General features: G+C 46.9%; 2 protein-coding genes across 2 annotated transcripts in view; both read right to left on the reverse strand.

Annotated features, from left to right (window-relative positions):
- Positions 1 to 19,207, reverse strand: part of LOC307210086 (thiol S-methyltransferase TMT1A-like) — a 40,213-nt gene that overhangs the window by 20,538 nt on the left and 468 nt on the right. The window lies entirely within an intron of this gene.
- LOC307210111 (thiol S-methyltransferase TMT1A-like) lies at positions 5,118 to 18,393 on the reverse strand. Its single transcript, XM_079965729.1, has 2 exons — positions 17,806 to 18,393; positions 5,118 to 6,581 (listed from the first exon to the last, which is right to left on the reverse strand). Exons 1-2 carry the CDS (start codon positions 18,307 to 18,309, stop codon positions 6,345 to 6,347), a joined length of 741 nt encoding a protein of 246 aa, XP_079821855.1. The 5' UTR covers positions 18,310 to 18,393; the 3' UTR covers positions 5,118 to 6,344.

Raw genomic sequence — 19,207 nt, forward strand, 5'->3', positions numbered from 1 at the left:
ACAGGTTAGAGCTCAACGTCGAGCCTACCAAGTGGCGATAGCGACGGCGAAGAAGACTTTCTTCACCGCCTCTATTGCATCTGCAGAAAATAGTAGCAGGAGACTCTTTCAGGTGGTTCGTAATTTAATGGAACCACCTTTACCACCGGGGCCTTGTAAAGACCCCAAGATCTCCTGCAACGATTTTGCAAAGTTTTTTGCAGATAAAATCACTCATATTCGGAAGGAGCTAGACACCACCGTGGGAGCAGTGCCGGGGCGGGAGAGTGCTAGAGCTCTGTCTGGTCAAGTTGCATGGAATCAATTTCAATCCGTTACCCCCGAGGATGTGGACAGGCTGCTTGGACGCGTGAAACCAACCACCTGTCTCCTGGATCCTTGCCCATCCTGGCTAATAAAAGCAAGCCGGGAAGGGCTGGGCGATGGGCTCTGCGGGGTGGTGAATGCTTCCCTCTGTGAGGGAACATTCCCAGATCTACTGAAAGAGGCGGTCATTAAACCGCTTCTTAAAAAACCATCTTTAGACCCGGCCAGTATGGCCAACTATCGCCCAGTCTCAAATCTTCCTTTCTTGGGCAAGGTGATTGAGCGCGTGGTTGCTGAACAACTCCAGGCACGCCTGGAGGATGCGGACCATTTGGATCCCTTCCAATCGGGATTCAGGCCTCATCATGGGACTGAAACTGCCTTGGTCGCGCTGGTTGATGATCTCCGGTGAGCTAGGGACAAAGGTGAGAGTTGTTTCCTAGTTCTGCTGGATCTCTCAGCGGCCTTTGATACAATCGACCATAACATCCTACTGGACCGTCTAGAGGGGCTGGGAGCTGGGGGCACTGTTATACAGTGGTTTCGCTCCTTCCTCCTGGGCCATGTTCAGAAAGTGGTGGTGGGGGATGAGTGTTCAGACCCCTGGGCCCTCACTTGTGGGGTGCCTCAAGGTTCCGTCCTCTCCCCCATGCTTTTTAACATCTATATGAAGCCGCTGGGAGAGATCATCAGGGGGTTTGGACTGGGTGTTCATCAATATGCAGATGATACCCAGCTCTACCTCTCTTTCAAATCAGAACCAGTGAAGGCGGTGAAGGTCCTGTGTGAGTGCCTGGAGGTGGTTGGAGGATGGATGGCGGCTAATGGATTGAGGTTGAATCCTGACAAGACAGAAGTACTGTTTTTGGGGGACAGGGGGCGGGCTGGTGTGGAGGACTCCCTGGTCCTGAATAGGGTAACTGTGCCCCTGAAGGACCAGGTGCGCAGCCTGGGAGTCATTTTGGACTCACAGCTGTCCATGGAGGCGCAGGTCAATTCTGTATCCAGGGCAGCTGTCTACCAACTCCACCTGGTACGCAGGCTGAGACCCTACCTGCCTGCGGACTGTCTCGCCAGAGTGGTGCATGCTCTAGTTATCTCCCGCTTGGACTACTGCAATGCGCTCTACGTGGGGCTACCTTTGAAGGTGACTCGGAAACTACAACTAATCCAGAATGCGGCAGCTAGACTGGTGACTGGGGGCGGCCGCCGAGACCACATAACACCGGTCTTGAAAGACCTACATTGGCTCCCAGTACGTTTCCGAGCACAATTCAAAGTGCTGGTGTTGACCTTTAAAGCCCTAAACGGCCTCGGCCCAGTATACCTGAAGGAGCGTCTCCACCTCCATCGTTCTGCCCGGACGCTGAGGTCCAGTGCCGAGGGCCTTCTGGCGGTTCCCTCATTGCGAGAAGCAAAGCTACAGGGAACCAGGCAGAGGGCCTTCTCGGTCGTGGCGCCTGCCCTGTGGAACGCTCTCCCATCAGATGTCAAAGCAATAAATAACTACCTGACATTCAGAAGACATCTTAAGGCAGCCCTGTTCAGGGAAGTTTTTAATCTGTGATATTTTAGTGTATTTTTGGTTTTTATGGAAGCCGCCCAGAGTGGCTGGGGAGACCCAGCCAGATGGGCGGGGTACAAATAATAAATTATTATTATTATTATTATTGTTGCGTGTCGAGGTCCCCAGGTCCACCCCAATAACTCACACATCACACAGAAATTTTTGTTTAAGATTTTTGGCATAATTTTGGCCACAACTTTATTAAAATCCAAATTTGTGAGTGGTTGCGTAGGCATTGGTTGCGACTATCTGCCCCCACCATGGGGGACAGACTGACATTCCGCACGATGCGAAAGTCAGAAGAGGGGAATACACTTGGGGGTTACGCAGAGCAGGGAACCTGCCCTCACCCCAAATGCAACCAGGAGCTCATTGCTATGGCCCGAGCCCCCTTGACAGAGTGGACAAGCAATAGTTAGCTCCCAATTTCTTTAAGGGAATCCCTTGCAGCAGCAGCAGCGTTAGAGGGGCAGGCACAGCCAATCCATGCCCCTCAACCAACCAACTCTCTCTCTCTCTCTCTCTCTCTCTCTCTCTATATATATATAAAATTAAATTTTCCAACATACATTTATAATATCCAATCTAAATTTTATCACATATTTTCTCTTTTTGACTTCCTTCAACCTCTCTGACAATCATCCATTATTCAAATTTTTAAATACGCATTTCCTAATTTTATATTGCATTTTATAAACCTTCACACCCTTAGTTTTCATCAATACAATAGTCCTCTATCATTTACAATAGTCCTCTATCTTGAAATCCCACTAGCGTTATTTGCTCATCACCTACACATTTCAGATAGTCTGAAAATTTTCCCCAGTCTTCAATGAACTTTTGATCTCGTATATATCTGATCTTTCCTGTTAGTTTGTCTAGTTCAGCATAGTCCATTGGTTTCATTCTCCATTCTTCCAGCATCGGCAGTTGTTCCTGTTTCCATTTTTGGGCCAATAATATTCTAGCTGCTGTTACTGCATATTGGAAAAGTTTACAATCCATTCTATTTATTTCATTTCCTACTATTCCTAGAAGAAAAGCCTCTGGTTTCTTATCAAACGTATATTTCAACATCTTTTTCATCTCATTATATATCATTTCCCAGAAGCCCTTCACCTTCTTACAGTCCCACCACATATGGTAAAATGTTCCGTCTTTTTCTTTACATTTCCAACACTTATTACATGTTTTATACATTTTTTGCCAGTTTCACAGGTGTGATGTACCATCTATAAATCATTTTCATAACATTTTCCTTTAACGCAGTACATGCCGTAAATTTTATATTTTCATTCCACAGTTTTATCCAATCGTTAAACTGTATATTATAACCCAAATCTCTGGCCCAGTGTATCATAACCGATTTAACTTCCTCATCTTTTGTATACCATTCTAGCAAGATTTTATACATTTTGGACAAATTTTTATTTTCATTGTTTATTATTTCTATTTGAAATTTAGATTCTTTTTCCTCATAACCTCTTTCTTTTAAGTCCTTTTAAAACATTTCGTTAACCTGATAATAATGCAAACAATCATACACATACTCTTTCACTTCTTCATAGGGTTTCATTTTCCATTTTCCTCCTTCCTTTATAATCAATTCTTTATATGTAATCCAGTTCCCCCACATATTAACTTTCTTAAGACTCATAACTTCTAACGGAGATAGCCAGTGGGGAGTTCTTGTTTCTAATAAACTTCTATATCTCTCCCATATTTCTATGAGAGATCTTCTAAAGATGTGGTTTTCGAAGCCTTTGTGAATCTTTCCTTTCTCACACCATAGATATGTGTGCCAGCCAAATCTGTTATCAAAACCTTCTAAATCCAATAACTCAGTATTTTTTAACTTTATCCATTCTTTCAGCCAGCAGAGACATGAAGCTTCATAATATAATTTCAAGTCTGGCAGGGCGAAGCCTCCTCTTTCTTTCGCATCCGTTAATAACTTATACATAATTCTTGGCTTCTTACCTTGCCAGATATATCTTGAAATTGCTCTTTGCCACTCTTTAAATATCGCTGTCCCCTTAATTATTGGAATTGTCTGAAATAAGAACAACATCTTTGGCAGCTGCCGCTCTGGCTGTTCTTTTGTTCTCTCAGTGGCAGAAGAGACATGGACACCTGATGGTTTTTATTACCTACTTTAGGTTAATTATAAATTAACCTAAACAGCATAACGTCAGATTTTTTGTGATTTTTTCAAAAAAAGATTTTTCGCAGCTTACGGTGTCAAGGCCTGATTTCTTAGCCTAGGATAAAAACTCTTTGGTTTTCACCGCTAAACCTTTCAGAGTGGCATTTGCAACTGTTTGGCACCATTTATGAGTGAATTGCATAACGTCAGGATTTTAGTGAAATTCTGACCACGCGGGTTAAGGATTTTTTCAAAAAAAGATTTTCCGCAGCTTACGGTGTCAAGGCCTGATTTCCTAGCCTAGGATAAAAACCCTTCTGTTGAGATTAGAATATAGGCAAACAGCGATCCTTTCAGAATAACTGGGCCCTGTAGCAGGATCAGTGCTGGATTTACGTACTGTATAAGCTAAGCAAGCTATAGTTTAGGGCCCCACTCTGTTGGGGCCCAAAAAAAATTAAAGGAAAAAAACTTGGATGTACATTTCCAAAATGTAAGATAAAAATATAAAATAAAACCTACATACAGCAACAGCGTTTTATGTTGTGTAGGCTCCTATGATGTAAGTAACGGGCCCCACCTGCTAGTCTGCCCCCTAAAATATCACGGGTTTGCTCATTTCTATATATAGGGGCCTACAATCTGCTATTTATAATTATTAGTAGTTTGCATCATATACTGTATTTTTCGCCCTATAGGACGCACTTTTCCCCCTCCAAAAATGAAGGGGAAATGTGTGTGCGTCCTATGGGGCGAATGCAGGCTTTTGCTGAAGCCTGGAGAGCGAGAGACATCAGTGTGCACTGACCCCTCTCGCTCTCCAGGCTTCAGGAAGCTATCCGCAAGCCTTGTGAGCCCAGGGGAGTTCCTGGGGGCTCGCAAGGCTTGCGGGCAGCAGCCTTCAGCCCGAAGCACGGGGCGCCCTCTGGAGGACGCCCTGTACTTCGGGCAGGTGTCCGCAAGCCTCACGCGCCCGGCGGGCCAGGCTCGCAAGGCTTGCAGGCAGCAGCCTGTTCTGGGGGCTGGGGTCGGGGGAAGCTCGGGCTTCCCCCGCGCCAGCCCCGCGCCTGGGGAGAAAATAATTTTTTTTCTTATTCCCCCCCCCGAAAAAAAACCTAGGTGCATCCTATGGGGCGGTGTGTCCTATGGGGCGAAAAATACGGTACTTATGTCAGAACTCCCTGACATAAGTTATATCAGTGAGCCTGAACTGTATGAGAGACAGGAAGAAGAGAGGGAAGAGGGCTTCAAAAGGAGGAGAGACTGAAGCGAAGAGAGATTCCCAGCCCACGGTGGGGGAGGAGAGACAGGGCTGGGAAGAAACGCAAGAAGGGGAGATGCAGGAAAGGGAGCAGACAGATTCATGGATATCAGAAGACTGCGGGAACGTAAGAGAAGGGTTGTAAAGGCAACTGGCAGCAGTGATGATGATTGAAATTAGGCCAGCTCTTGCCCGTTGTGTAAATAGCAATAAACAAGGACTACAAAAAGTGCCTGAGGGCACATTAGCAAACCAAATAAGCTGTTGTGGGCACACTCCACAACCTGTTATACCGGCTGCAATAAAAAGTTGCTTTAAGTGCAGGGAAGGGACTCCATGGGTTTCAGGAAAGGCCTCTGTTAGCACACGTGTTCCTGCAAGCACCACACTGGCAGCACCTGCGATAAGAACCTCTCAGTCATCTTCCAAATTAAAAAGAAATTCTGTTTAAGGTAATGGACAATGGTGTGGTGTAGTGGTTAAGAGCAGTGGACTTGTAATCTGGTGAACTGGGTTTGCTTCCCCGCTCTTCCACATGCAGCTGATGGGTGACCTTGGGCTTGTCACACTTCTCTGAAGTCTCTCAGCCTCAGTCACCTTACAGAGTGTTTGTTGTGGGGGAGGAAGGGAAAGGAGATTGTTAGCCGCTTGGAGACTCCTTAAGGGGAGTGAAAGGCGGGATATCAAGACCAAACTCTTCTTCTTCTGATATCCCAACCTCCACGGGGATCAGATGCTTCCCGGGAGAATAGTAATGGTAGTTCATGCATGCCCACGTTTAAGTGATTGAGGCAAGCCCAAGCTATGTGTTATGGCAATATTCACATCTGCATGGGAGCAGCTGGATTGTGGAAAGTGAAGGTAGCTGGACAGTCTGTCAAGTGGAAATAAAAAATGGATTGGTAATAACATACATGTGTGTGCATCCAATTACAGATTGCACAAGAAGTTCACAGGCCATAGGTGACATAGTGATGGGCTGTGCTATAATTCTTATGATTAGGTTCTACACCCCAACCCAGAGACACCTGCAGGGAGATCTTGTTCAGTAATTTATTTCCAAGCTACTTTACAGCATAACCTATGATATGCGGCCTAATAGGGTACCATTTTAAAGGGGCATCTATGTGCCGTAGCTTCAGGTCTGAGAAGCCAGCTTTTTCCAGGACGTTCCAGGTTTCTCTGGTCATGTGGCACCCGTCAAACAGACATTTCCAAGTTGGATCAGAGATCTGCTGCCAGAAGAGAGTCCAGCTGGAAGGAGCACCTGCAACATGTTCTAGGAAGTAGAAAGCGCCACCCTGGAGAAACAGAAATGGATGCATATAAGTTACTTGCTATGCTCCTTTGGAGTTCCTCAGATATTCCTTTGCACAATCAGCGCTAATGGTATCAGAGTGCTGTTAATTTTTCATGGCAACAGCCACTGTCCCCCTGAATTATGTCCTGAATCTTCCCACATTCAGCTGCATTGGATGGCTTTGGGGTTCTAGCCTTATGAGAGGAACACAGACAGCTCAGTGGGTTAGAGCATGGTGCTGAGAACGCCAAGGTTGCAGGTTCGATCCCTGTACGGGACAGCTGCATATTCCTTCCTTGTAGGGGGTTGGACTAGATGATCCTCAGGCTCCATTCTAATTCTACAATTCTATGATTTCTCTGTCTGCTTTCTCCATTCCGTGCATAATATTACACATCTCCATCATTTGCCTTTTCTCACAGCTACTACAAGCTGGGTCAACATCTTCACCAAGCTATCTGCTATGGCTGCAAAGTCTCATCCGTGGTCACTTACCACCAATTCAGATTCCTGAGGTTATATGCGATTTTATTTATCACCCCCAAATCACTCTACACTTGATTACTTTGAACTTCATTGGCCATTTTAATGCCCATTTGCTCAGTTAGGAGCAGGAGTGCCAACTTGAATAAAATATTGGGGGAGGCCAGGTATGCCCCTCCCCATATAATCAACCACAAGTAGTAGTACACAGACACACTCCATTTTAATCGTATTGCCCATCACCTATGGGGGTTCCCGGCCCCCTCAAATATTTTATTAGTGGGGTCAATGGGACCTCTGCCCCTAGGAGTTGGTTTTATGGTTTGGAGAAATCCTTTTGGAGCTTTTCACAACCCCTTTTTGCCAATGTGAAAAATTTGGTATCATTGTCAAACTTGACCCTAGTTCAGTCCTTGGACATGTTAATGATTAACAGGTTGAGTTTAAGGGATCGTTTCTCAAATAACTGATTCTGAAAACTGTAAATTCAAGTACCAGTACACTGTGAACTGGTATGTAAACTGTTCAAAATTCCGAAGTTTATTTATGTTGGGTGCTTTTAGGATTATGAGCCAGGGTAACTAACCTTTTGGGCCCAAGGTTGCAGTCATGCTTAGCAAACCCTTTGAGAGCTGCATGCCAATGCTGAGAAGGTCCAAAACTCAGTATGGATCCATACAGATGTAAGACTTGAAAAGGGGAGCTATCCCTTTTCCTGGTTCATCAAACAAATTAACTGATGACCGAGGAGAGGGCAATTTACATCCCCATCAGGCCACTGGGCTTGAAGGAGAGGTTTAAATAACTTCATCCACCCTAGTACCCTGGCAAGTGTTTAACTAAGTAGACCTATTGAAATTACGGTAATCCCGGTGCCTAAGAGAGGTTCATTCATTTTAATAGGTCTACTCTGCACTTAATGCTAACTTATTTTATTTTTTGTGGCAGCTGTTCAAATTGGTGGTGTTGCAGGGAGAAAGATAATAACTGTTTGGTCTGGATCATGTCCCTATGCTGAGTCCTAGATTTACGTCATGGTTTCTGATTTGATCCTGGAATGTCCTGCTTTTCCTCAGTCCCTATTTTCATCAGAGAAATGTTGGAGGATATGGAGTTATGTGACTCCCAAGCCAAGGAGATAAGTAACTATACAACCTTTAGAAGACAACTGAAGGCAGCCCTGTATAGGGATTTAAAAAAAAAATGTTTTATGTTTTATTATGTTTTTATGTATGTTGAAAGCAGCCCAGAGTGGTTGGGGCAACCAATAATACAATTGCTGCTGTTGTTGTTTAATAGGATGTCCCTATTTTCATCAAATAAATGTTGGAGGGTATGACAACTGTCACTAGAGTCAGTTAACAGCTTAGCCAAGGGTGATTTTGAGTTTGCCCCCGACTTTTCCAGTTTCATTGGTAAGCAGAGATGGAAGATGTCAAGGAAATCTCAGTGGGTGAAACAAATACATTGTACTCACTATACTTCAAAAGGAAAGATAGGCTGTAATGCGTTTAAAAAGCCATTCCCAAACATGAATCATTCTATTTTTCTTTTTTTTTTAAAGGCAGGTGGGGATAGGCACAAAACAAATGCAGAGAGGTTGAAATGTGAGGAGGAGGAATAATAATAATAATAATAATGTTGTTGTTGTTGTTGTTTAGTCGTTTAGTCGTGTCCGACTCTTCGTGACCCCATGGACCAGAGCACGCCAGGCACTCCTGTCTTCCACTGCCTCCCGCAGTTTGGTCAGACTCATGTTTGTAGCTTCGAGAACACTGTCCAGCCATCTCGTCCTCTGTCGTCCCCTTCTCCTTGTGCCCTCCATCTTTCCCAACATCAGGGTCTTTTCCAGGGAGTCTTCTCTTCTCATGAGGTGGCCAAAGTATTGGAGCCTCAGCTTCACGATCTGTCCTTCCAGTGAGCACTCAGGGCTGATTTCCTTAAGAATGGATACGTTTGATCTTCTTGCAGTCCATGGGACTCTCAAGAGTCTCCTCCAGCACCATAATTCAAAAGCATCAATTCTTCGGCGATCAGCCTTCTTGATGGTCCAGCTCTCACTTCCATACATCACTACTGGGAAAACCATGGCTTTAACTATACGGACCTTTGTTGGTAAGGTGATGTCTCTGCTTTTTAAGACGCTGTCTAGGTTTGCCATCGCCTTTCTCCCAAGGAGCAAGCGTCTTTTAATTTCGTGACTGCTGTCACCATCTGCAGTGATCATGGAGCCCAAGAAAGTAAAATCTCTCACTGCCTCCATTTCTTCCCCTTCTATTTGCCAGGAGGTGATGGGCCCAGTGGCCATGATCTTCGGTTTTTTTATGTTGAGCTTCAGACCATATTTTGCACTCTCCTCTTTCACCCTCATTAAAAGGTTCTTTAATTCCTCCTCACTTTCTGCCATCAAGGTTGTGTCATCTGCATATCTGAGGTTGTTGATATTTCTTCCGGCAATCTTAATTCCGGCTTGGGATTCATCCAGCCCAGCCTTTCGCATGATGAATTCTGCATATAAGTTAAATAAGCAGGGAGACAATATGCAGCCTTGCCGTACTCCTTTCCCAATTTTGAACCAATCAGTTGTTCCATATCCAGTTCTAACTGTAGCTTCTTGTCCCACATAGAGATTTCTCAGGAGACAGATGAGGTGATCAGGCACTCCCATTTCTTTAAGAACTTGCCATAGTTTGCTGTGGTCGACACAGTCAAAGGCTTTTGCATAGTCAATGAAGCAGAAGTACCGTAGATGTCTTTCTGGAACTCTAGCTTTCTCCATAATCCAGCGCATGTTTGCAATTTGGTCTCTGGTTCCTCTGCCCCTTCGAAATCCAGCTTGCACTTCTGGGAGTTCTCAGTGCACATACTGCTTAAGCCTGCCTTGTAGAATTTTAAGCATAACCTTGCTAGCGTGTGAAATGAGTGCAATTGTGCGGTAGTTGGAGCATTCTTTGGCACTGCCCTTCTTTGGGATTGGGATGTAGACTGATCTTCTCCAATCCTCTGGCCACTGCTGAGTTTTCCAAATGTGCTGGCATATTGAGTGTAGCACCTTAAGAGCATCATCTTTTAAAATTTTAAATAGTTCAGCTGGAATATCATCACTTCCACTGGCCTTGTTATTTGCAGTGCTTTCTAAGGCCCATTTGACTTCACTCTCCAGGATGTCTGGCTGAAGGTCAGCAACCACACTACCTGGGGTGTACGAGCCATCCATATCTTTCTGGTATAATTCCTCTGTGTATTCTTGCCACCTCTTCTTGATGTCTTCTGCTTCTGTTAGGTCCTTACCACTTGTGTCCTTTATTATGGTAATCTTTGTACGAAATGTTCCTTTCATATCTCCAATTTTCTTGAACAGATCTCTGGTTCTTCCCATTCTGTTGTTTTCCTCTATTTCTTTGCATTGCTCGTTTAAGAAGGCCTTCTTGTCTCTCCTTGCTATTTTTTGGAAATCTGCATTCAATTTCCTGTATCTTTCACTATCTCCCTCGCATTTTGCTTGCCTTCTCTCCCCTGCTATTTGTAAGGCCTCGTTGGACAGCCACTTTGCTTTCTTGCATTTCCTTTTCATTGGGATGGTTTTCGTTGCTGTCTCCTGTATAATGTTGCGAGCCTCCACCCATAGTTCTTCAGGCACTCTGTCCAGCAAATCTAAATCCTTAAACCTGTTCCTCACTTCCACTGTGTATTCATAAGTGTGGTGGGATAATGAGCTGCTTGTGCGTTAAAGCTTGATCCCTCAGAGCTCACTCAGTGTAGTGAAGCCCTGCCTTGAGCGGAGCCCTTTGGGGTGGCTCCGTCAGTCGCTGGTAGAATCTGACAGTGGGCGTTTGCGGAAACGTTTCCAACATAAAAGCTGTTTCACGGACATGCGCCTCCTGGATTCTCTGCGTGACAGTTTCCGGCGAGGGGTGGGGGTCCTTAAAGGGTGTCCTGATACCTCCTCACTGTTCTCACTGGAAGTATCCCAGAGCCTCCCCTCCGACTCCCTTTCCTTTGGAGCTCCCGCACTCCCCCTACTGGTTCCTTCTTCTGCTGAACTGTCTCTCCTATTCTCCTGGAGCCTTCTCACCACCTGTCCTTCCGATGGCAGTTCCCTGACATCCACCTCCCCCCCAGGGCCCCCTTCACCCCCTCCCGCCTCTTCTCTTACTGGCGGCGAGGACGTAAATCCCTGGAAGGAACTCCCCTCATCCTCCGAGGATTCAAACACTTCTAACCACGGCCTTCCGTCTCTTTCCCCATCTTCCTCTCCTTCGTCGGAATCTGTTTCCACCTCCACCCCTGACTCTGGGAACCCTTCAAACTCCCCTTCCTCATCTGTAGTCCCGAAGTGTTCCCTCCTAAATCTTGCCACTGGTTGTGGTTTTCTTGGGAAACGCCAATGAAACGTTTCTATTAAAATCTCGTCTTTGACTTCCTCTGCCGGTACCCATGTGTTTTCTGACTCTTCCTCCCCCTCCCATTCTACCAAGTATTCCACCTGATTTCCCTTCCACCTGGAATCAATGATCCCTGCCACATCCATGTTGCGTTCTCTCTCTTCTATGACGGGTGTCCGGGTGACCTCCCTCTCATGTTCCCCCCACTCACTTCCCTCTCTGTACGGCGACAGTAATGACCTGTGAAATACTGGGTGCAATTTCATGTGACTGGGCAATCGGAGTTTGAATGCTACTGGGTTGACCTGCTGTATGACCTCAAAGGGTCCCAACCGTTTGGGTCTCAATTTCTTACACCCTCCCTTGAACGGCAGTCCTTGGGTGGATAGCCACACTCGGTTACCCACCCTTATGGTTTCGCCTTCCCTCCTAATTCTGTCTGCTTGCTTCTTATATTCTTCTTCGGCTTTCTCTAAGTTGAGTTGGAGCTGACGGTGGATCGCTTCCATCTCTTCAACAAAATTTTCCGCTGCAGGTACACTCCACCTCCCCCCTCCTTCTCCTGGAAATGCCCGAGGATGACACCCATAATTGGCTAGAAAGGGACTCATCCCTGTGGACACGTTCTCCGCGTTGTTGTAGGCAAATTCTGCCAGAGGTAACCTGTCTACCCAATCAGTTTCTCTGTCCTTTACATAACACCTCAGATATTGTTGCAAAACCCCGTTTGCCCTTTCTGCTTGCCCATTTGTTTCTGGGTGCCTGGCGGTGGAAAAACTTACCTCCACATGCAACATGCTCATTAGTTTCCTCCAGAACCTGGAAGTAAATTGTTTTCCTCTGTCGCTCAAAACCCTCAAGGGGGCGCCATGCAACCTAAAAATGTGCTTCACAAACAACCTTGCGGTTTCTTCCGCTGTCACTGCATGTGAACAAGCTATAAAGTGGCACATCTTAGTTAGTAGATCTACCACCACCATGACCGCGGTTTTCCCTTTGGATCTCGGTAGATCGGTCATGAAGTCTATGGATACCATCTCCCATGGCCTTTCTGGGGTGGGTAAGGGTTCTAATAACCCTGCTGGCGCCAACCTCTCTCCCTTTGCTCTTTGGCACCTGTCGCATCCCCTGACATACTCCCGCACGTCTTCCCTCACCTTGGGCCACCAAAACTCCCTGGTAACCAACCACATGGTCTTGTGCTGCCCGAAGTGCCCCGCCGTGGGGCTGTCATGCAACTGTTTGAGCACCCGCCCTCTTAGTTCCCCATCTGGTATGTAGAGTGCCCCTTTGTAATATAGTTTTCCGTTCTTTTCCTCAAAACCCCCTGCGTTCTCACCTGTCCCCCTGAGTTCCCTAAGTTTTTCTTGGGCATATTCATCGTTCTCAATACCCTCTACCAGTTCTCTTTGCCCCACCAATGCCGCCCCACAAACCCAGTGGTCCTCCGAGATGATATGTCTTTCTTCCGCCCCTCCTTCCCCCTCCAAGTACTCAGGTTTTCTGGAGAGAGCGTCCGCCCTGACATTCTCAGCCCCTGGCACGTAGCGAATTTCAAAATTGAACTTGGAGAACTCTTGCGCCCATCTTACTTGTCTCTGGTTCAATACTCGGGCTGTCCTCCAGTATTCTAGATTTTTGTGGTCTGTCCGCACTTGAACCTTGTGTTGCGCCCCAATCAACAGGTGTCTCCATCTCTTGAACGCTTCGTGGACGGCGAGTAATTCTCTGTCGTACACTGTATAATTCCTCTCGGATTTGTTCAATTTCCTCGAGAAGAAGGCACACGGTCTCCATTCTGACGTATTCGGTCCTGGCTGCAGGAGCACGGCGCCCACCGCTCTGTCAGACGCGTCGGTTTCCACCCTCATCGGCTGCTGCAGATCCACGTGTAAGAGTTGTTCTTCCGAAGCAAACGCCCTCTTTAAACTTTCGAAAGCTCGCTGCGCTTCTTCCGTCCAGACAAATTTCTTCTTACTGCTGAGACAATCCGTGATGGGGGCTGTTAAGTGGGCGAAGTTCTTGATGAACTTCCGATAGAAGTTTCCGAACCCCAAAAACCTCTGCACATCTTTCTTAGTTTTCGGTGGCCTCCATTCCAGCACCGCTTGCACCTTGCTAGGATCCATGGCCAGCCCCTTGTCCGACAACCGGTACCCTAGGAATTCCACCTCCCTGGTGTGAAACTGACACTTCTCCAGTTTCACCCACAGCTGGTTTTCTTGCAGTTTCCTCAGTACCTCTCGCACATCTCGCACATGCTGCTCTTCATCCTCTGAGTACACCAGTACATCATCCAAGAACGCAGCGCAGTTCTTGTAAAGCAATGGTCCTAGTACGTGATTCATGAATGATTGAAATACTGCCGATCCCGCCTGGAGGCCGAAAGGCATAACGCAGTACTCAAATGCTCCCAAGGGGGTGAACATAGTGGTTTTCCACTCATCTCCCTTTCTCATACGTATCAGGTTATACGCCCCCCTCAGGTCCAGCTTGGTAAAAATCTTCCCTTTTCTCACCCGGGTCAGAATGTCATCGATTCTGGGCATAGGGAAAGTCACGGGTTCGGACACTGCGTTTAGGGCCCTGAAGTCCACAATTAATCTTGGTTTGTCTGAATTTTTTTTGTCCACAAAGAACACTGGGCTACCCCCCACCGCTCGTGACTCTCTGATGAACCCATGCTTGAGGTTTTTGTCAATAAACTCCCTAAGCTCCTGCATCTCCCTGTCAGACATTGCATACACCTTGCCCACTGGCAATTGTGCTCCTGGGAGTAAGTTGATTTGGCAGTCAAAGGGTCTGTGCGGGGGTAGTTTATCTGCTTCCCTTTCGCTGAAGACGTCGGCAAAATCTGCATATTGTCGTGGTACCCCACCTTGATCCGTTGCTTCTATCTTTGCTAACGTGGCCTGAGTGCCTACTTGGCCCCCTTTTTCCGTGCAGTGTCCCATACAATGTGCTGACCCAAAGGAAACCACTCTCTGATGCCATCCCACAAGCGGATCATGCAGCGCTAGCCAGCTCATCCCCAAAATGATGGGCGCTCCTCCCAAAGTGGCTATATTAAACGCTATCAGTTCCGTGTGTCTTGCCACCCTCATTGTCATGGGGACAGTCTGCTGGTTTACTTCTCCCCCCAACAGCGCCCTCCCATCAATCGTGGTCACCTGCAGGGGATTTTTTAAAGGGATGGTCTGTATCTGATGTGCGGCTGCAAACTCCTTACTCATAAAGTTGCAGGAGCTGCCTGAGTCTAATAGCGCCTTCACCTTTAGTGGGTGTCCGTTTGCCAGCTCCAGCAATACCTCTATTACAAGAGCTGGTCTTGGGGGTTCTGGCGTGGGCACATTTACTGTTCCTTGGCCTGGCTGCTGTGCCCCGACGGTGGCAGCCAGGCGTTGGCTTTTACTTGCTCCTTAGCTCCTTCTCCCTCCTCCCCAACAGCTCCCGCCATTCCTTGCCATCCCTTTCTTTGCGGACAAACTCTGGCAAAGTGACCTGGCTGTTGGCAGAGAAAACATTTCTTGGCGCCTTTTCCCTCCTTCTTCCGCCCTTCACTGGGGTTTGAAATTGCGCGCGCGCGCGCTGTTCCGATTTCCATCGGCTCTGCTGGCAGAGAAGGCTGCTCTGGAATCTCTGGAATGCGGAAATCCCTCCAGCGCTCCCCTTTCCCTTCCCGCTTCTCCAAGGCTCTGGCCTCCTGGCGTGATCCTATGGCCAGCGCTGATTTAGTCAGATGGTCCATAGACTCCGCCCTGGGCCCCCGGGAAAGTTCGTCTTTCACTGCCGAAGATAGTCCTTCTTCGAACAGCATTTGTATCGGTTCCGCTGACAAATCCCAACCTAATTTATGGATCAACATGGTGAACTCAGTCCAGTACTCACGGACAGATCGGTTCCCTTGTTTACACGCCATTAACTGCCTGCGCGCCACTCCCTGCTCAATCTCGCTGGAAAACATCAGATCCATGGCGCGAAAAAACTTCCTTGTGTCCCTTAGGGCTTCATTATTGGCTGCCATTAGTGGCCTCACCCAATCTTTTGCCCCGCCTTCGAGATGCCCAATCACATAAGCAACCCTCGAATCCTCATCAGGAAAATCATCAAACTGCAGATTGAGGGCATATTGCATCTCTGTCCTGAAGGCTTGATAATTCCTGGGATCACCCCCAAACTTCTGCACCAGTCCAGGCACTTTCCTCGAGAGCTGGGCGGCTCTCCCCTTTTCTGCATCATGAGCCCTCCTCTCCTCAAGCCTCGCCGTTTGCAGAGCTAACTGTACCTCCAACATCCTGTACCTTTCTTCCAGGCTAGGACCGGCTGCAGCTGCTCCCCCATCTCCGGCTCCGGCTGGGTTGCTCATGATGCCTCTCTTTGCACAAGCTGCTTTCAGGGACTGTCAGATTGCTGTGGTGGGATAATGAGCTGCTTGTGCGTTAAAGCTTGATCCCTCAGAGCTCACTCAGTGTAGTGAAGCCCTGCCTTGAGCGGAGCCCTTTGGGGTGGCTCCGTCAGTCGCTGGTAGAATCTGACAGTGGGCGTTTGCGGAAACGTTTCCAACATAAAAGCTGTTTCACGGACATGCGCCTCCTGGATTCTCTGCGTGACAGTTTCCGGCGAGGGGTGGGGGTCCTTAAAGGGTGTCCTGATACCTCCTCACTGTTCTCACTGGAAGTATCCCAGAGCCTCCCCTCCGATTCCCTTTCCTTTGGAGCTCCCGCACTCCCCCTACTGGTTCCTTCTTCTGCTGAACTGTCTCTCCTATTCTCCTGGAGCCTTCTCACCACCTGTCCTTCCGATGGCAGTTCCCTGACAATAAGGGATTTGATTCAGATTGTATCTTACTGGCCCAGTGGTTTTTCCTACTTTCTTCAGTTTAAGCTGGAATTTTGCTATAAGAAGCTGATGATCTGAGCCACAGTCAGCTCCAGGTCTTGTTTTTGCTGACTGTATAGAGCTTCTCCATCTTTGGCTGCAGAGAATATAATCAATCTGATTACGATGCTGCCCCTCTGGTGATGTCCACGTGTAGAGTCGTCTCTTGTGTTCTTGGAAAAGCGTGTTTGTGATGACCAGCTTGTTCTCTTGACAGAACTCTATTAGCCTTTGCCCTGCTTCGTTTTGATCTCCAAGGCCAAACTTGCCAGTTGTTCCTTTTATCTCTTGATTCCCTACTTTAGCATTCCAATCCCCTATAATGAGAAGAACATCCTTCTTTGGTGTCACTTCTATAAGGTCTTGTAAGTCTTCATAGAATTGGTCAATTTCAGTTTCTTCAGCACCAGTAGTTGGTGCATAAACTTGGATTACTGTGATGTTAAAAGGTCTGCCTTGGATTCGTATCGAGATCATTCTATCATTTTTGGGATTGCATCCCAGTACAGCTTTCGCCACTCTTTTGTTGACTATGAGGGCCACTCCATTTCTTTTACGGGTTTCTTGCCCACAGTAGTAGATATGATGGTCATCCGAACTGAATTCGCCCATTCCCGTCCATTTTAGTTCACTGATGCCCAGGATGTCAATATTTATTCTTGCCATCTCATTTTTGACCACATCCAACTTACCCAGGTTCATGGTTCTAACATTCCAGGTTCCTATGCAATATTTTTCTTAATAATAATAATAATAATAATAATAATAATTTATTCATACATACATACATACAGGTTTCCCCAGCCACTCTGGATGGCTCCCAACAAAATATTAAAAACACGATAAATGATCAAACATTAAAAACATCCCTAAACAGGGCTGCCTTGAGATGTCTTCTAAAAGTTTAATTCCTTGACATCTGATGGCAGGGCGTTCCACAGGGTGGGTGCCACTACCGAGAAGGCCCTCTGTCTGGTTCCCTTCACTGCTCAAAGTGAGTGAACCGCCAGAAGGCCCTCGGAGCTGGATCTCAGTGTCCGGGCTGAACAACAGGAGTGGAGAGGCTGCTTCAGGTATACTGGGCCTTCCTGCCCAACCCTCTTATCAGTTTCAACATGAGAGACAAGCATGTTTAAAGATTTGCTTTGGTCTTTCACAAGTGCGCAACAACAACAGACAAAATAATAAGAGGCATGTCTAGATTTGTCTAAAGTACCCTCAATAACACAGAGTGTGGGATTGTTTCTTCCTAACTGTAGTTAGAGAGAAATGCAAGGGAGTGATTCCAACGTTTGCAACTTATGAGAATCCTAATAGCTCAGAAGCAAATTGGTTTACGCAGAAACAACAAGAGATCCGAATCCATCTACCTGCATTTGTGATTGCCCAACGGATATAGAATTGACTAACACCCGAGAATACACATGCCCCTGCAGTTACTGAATTGTCCTTGTTCTTGCCACGGCGTGAGCTACTTACCGGTCTCAGCACCCGCAGGACTTCTTTCATAACTTGCTCGGGGCTCTTCACAGAGCATAGCACCGTCGTTGAAACCACCACATCCACTGATGCAGCTGGTACCTGGTGCAGGTCCTCAGCTGGAGCCACCAAACAGCGTTCCACCTGCACGTGTGGATTTTCAGCCAGGCTCTTGTTATAAAACTTCTGGAAGTTGGGGTTCGGATCAGTGCATATGATTTTGCATCCTGCGGGGTAGAACTGAAAGTTGGTGCCAGTTCCCACACCAATCTCCAACAGTGTGACGGCCCCCGTAGGACTGGCAAAGTCCTTCAGGTTGCTGAACATTTCCTTTTTCTTGCCAGACATGTACTTGTTATAACAGGCGGACGCCACAGACAAGAAGTAGGGGAATAACTTCTTGCAAAGGGGTTCCCAGATACCCAGATACCACAGTAAGTAAACAGGGAAGGCTAATATCTGGACGCAGAACCTGAGCAGGACAACTAGGCATGTTGCTTCCATGTTAGCAGGAGGGCAGAAATCAGCAAAGTCAGAGGCGAAGAGAAAGTCAGTTGCAGAGTCTCGAGGGTGGGCCAAGAGGACGCCCAGTGCCCAGCGTTGGGTGTCCTGTATTTAAAGACACTGACCCCTCCTCCGAATTGGCAACAATCAAACACCCCAGCAACCCAATTTAACCAATTATGGCTTGGGTTATCCAAATCTGCCCAGCAACAACAGGGTGGCTTGTATCCCACAACCGCAACACATGCTCTCTGTTAGGGAGAACACGCTGTGCCAGAGCCCTTGGCAGTGACCACACTGGCTGTGAGATCTCAAAGGGTGGAGAGGGATATTGTTCATAAACTAAACACACTCACACATACACACTCACCAAAAACCTTGCCCCTGTCAGAGGGAACTTAAAAACTGTATTTGCTGTCTTTAAGAGGGAAATAATCTCATTTAGGGGGTATTCTAACACTTTATTGCAGAAGTACTCCACGGTCCTAAATGCCGGATTTACATATAAGCTAAACAAGTTATAGCTTAGGGCCCCACTGTCTTGGAGGCCCCCCCCCCCCAATTTGAAGGAAACAAAACTTGTACATTTCCAAAATATAAGATAAAAAACAAATAAAACAAAACATACATACACCAACACTGTTTTGTGTTGTGTAGGCTTTAAGTGCAGGGAATGGACTCCATGGGTTTCAGGAAAGGCCTCTGTTAGCACGCGTGTGCCTGCAAGCACCACACTGGCATCACCTGCGATAGGAACCTCTCAGTCATCTTCCAAATTAAAAAGAAATTCTGTTTAAGGTAATGGAGAATGGTGTGTTGTAGTGGTTAAGAGTGGTGGACTCGTAATCTGGTGAACTGGGTTTGCTTCCCCGCTCTTCCACATGCAGCTGATGGGTGA

This window comes from Podarcis cretensis, assembly GCF_951804945.1.
Source record: "Podarcis cretensis genome assembly, chromosome: 2".
Lineage (NCBI taxonomy): Eukaryota > Metazoa > Chordata > Lepidosauria > Squamata > Lacertidae > Podarcis > Podarcis cretensis.

Bases quoted from the DNA above. Each gene is read 5' to 3' on its own strand.
- LOC307210111 (XM_079965729.1), bottom strand. From the start codon at position 18,309: ATGGAAGCAACATGCCTAGTTGTCCTGCTCAGGTTCTGCGTCCAGATA. The intron at 6,582-17,805 runs GTAAGTAGCTCA...CTGTTTCTCCAG, and splicing joins TCCTGCGGGTGCTGAGACCG to GGTGGCGCTTTCTACTTCCT.